Source organism: Fukomys damarensis, unplaced genomic scaffold (genome assembly GCF_012274545.1).
Source record: "Fukomys damarensis isolate Sample0158 unplaced genomic scaffold, DMR_v1.0_HiC HiC_scaffold_19, whole genome shotgun sequence".
NCBI classification, from domain to species: domain Eukaryota; kingdom Metazoa; phylum Chordata; class Mammalia; order Rodentia; family Bathyergidae; genus Fukomys; species Fukomys damarensis.
The window spans coordinates 51,791,168-51,792,589 of NW_022900931.1; the positions used below are offsets into that span (position 1 = coordinate 51,791,168).

The 1,422-nt window shown below is 58.9% G+C and overlaps 1 protein-coding gene across 1 annotated transcript in view; it reads left to right on the forward strand.

Moving 5' to 3' along the window:
* The first annotated feature begins 412 nt into the window (after positions 1–412).
* The window catches only part of Vstm2b (V-set and transmembrane domain containing 2B), an 8,176-nt gene continuing 7,166 nt past the window's right edge, over positions 413–1,422 (forward strand). Inside the window, exons 1-2 of the mRNA XM_033765974.1 lie at positions 413–653; positions 1,168–1,405. Of these exons, the coding sequence (XP_033621865.1) occupies positions 634–653; positions 1,168–1,405 (258 nt within the window). The 5' untranslated portion in view covers positions 413–633. The remainder of the gene's footprint in view (positions 654–1,167; positions 1,406–1,422) is intronic.

The following is a 1,422-nucleotide window of genomic DNA, read 5'->3' on the forward strand; positions in this document are numbered from 1 at the left end:
TGCTGAGTGAAATGGGAGATACCGCAGGGTTCTGAGCAACAGAAGGCTGATCTCATCTGTCTGAGAAGGATTTCTCTGCTGTAATGTTGAAAACTTATGCGCGGAAAGCGTGCAGCTGATGTCTGCTACACAAAAGCATGTTGTAGCATACAGCTATCCCTCTTGTGAGTAAGGATACTAACTCATGCCATGGGCAAGTAACACCTTACCCCACACCGTGGCACAGACGTGGACAAACAGCCAACCTTAAAAGTCACCGAGGTGTGCTCCCTCTAGCTGCAGAAATTCTCCCCTGTGCATCCCCCGTCACTGGCCCTCAGTCTCGGATTACTGCCTTTGCAGGCAGGCGGTCCCCTGCACCGCGGCTAGCTCTTGCCATCAGAGCCCTGCCAGGAAGCAGTCTCCAGATGAAATCTGCTTTCCTAGAACCCTACCATGGGCCTGAATCCGGGTGGCACAGCTCAAGTCTGCCCCCTCCCTTTGGAAACTGAGGACAGCAATGCCCCTGAGGGAGTCGTGCCTTCCTGGGTCCCAAGCAACTCCCAAGGGCAGGTGGAATTCCCAAGGGAAAGCCAGCCAGTGGTAAGGAAATGACAGGGAGCGCTGGCAACCGCCTCTTTGGAGCCCCTGGAGATGAGCTTCAGGGAGAGGAGGTAGGTCCTGCACATCCTCCTGTTCCAGCAGGAGATCCTGGTGATCACCAGAGACCTAAGGCGGGAGATGGCCTAGAGGTCGTGGATCTAGGGTAAGGACACTGAGACCCAGCAAGGAAGGGTAGTGCCCAGGGGCAACCTCTGGCAAGAACAAAGCTGGGAAGGGGTTTGCAGCTGCTTCCTCTCAGAAGCTGTGCCACTCACTGGCGGCTTGGACGATTGGAAAGTGGCTGCCCTCTGGCTTTCCTTCTCCCTGGCTCCCTGAAAACCCTCTGGCGGTGCCTCAGGGAGGTGAATGCGCCAGGCACACTTGGAATCCACTGAGTTGCCCCACCCAACCTCAGGTCAAAGCTGCTGGGGTCTGCCCTAGGGTAGGAACCGAGATACCGAAATCCACTGAGCGGGGATTCCCACGGGGAAGAGAATTCAGAGACTGGATCCGAGCTACGGGACTGGTCCTAGGACTCTGTGCCCTGTCCGAACCACACAGCCACCGCGCACATTTCTCTTGCAGGACCAATGAGTACTCCCACGGTGGCCGGCGTGGCAGGCTCAGGGTGACGGCGGCGGAGGAAGGCACTGGGAAGCTGAGCTTGCAAGAGCGGGGATGGGCTCCGGAGCGTGGCTGTGGGAGCGACCTCTGCCTCCCGCTGCCCCGGGATCCCCCTTGCACGGTAAAGAGGGAGCAAGGGCCGGCGAAGAGTGTTCGGGGACGCAGGGACAGGCTCTCGAGGGGCAGGAACCCCGCCCCCGCCCAGAAACCTCCCGG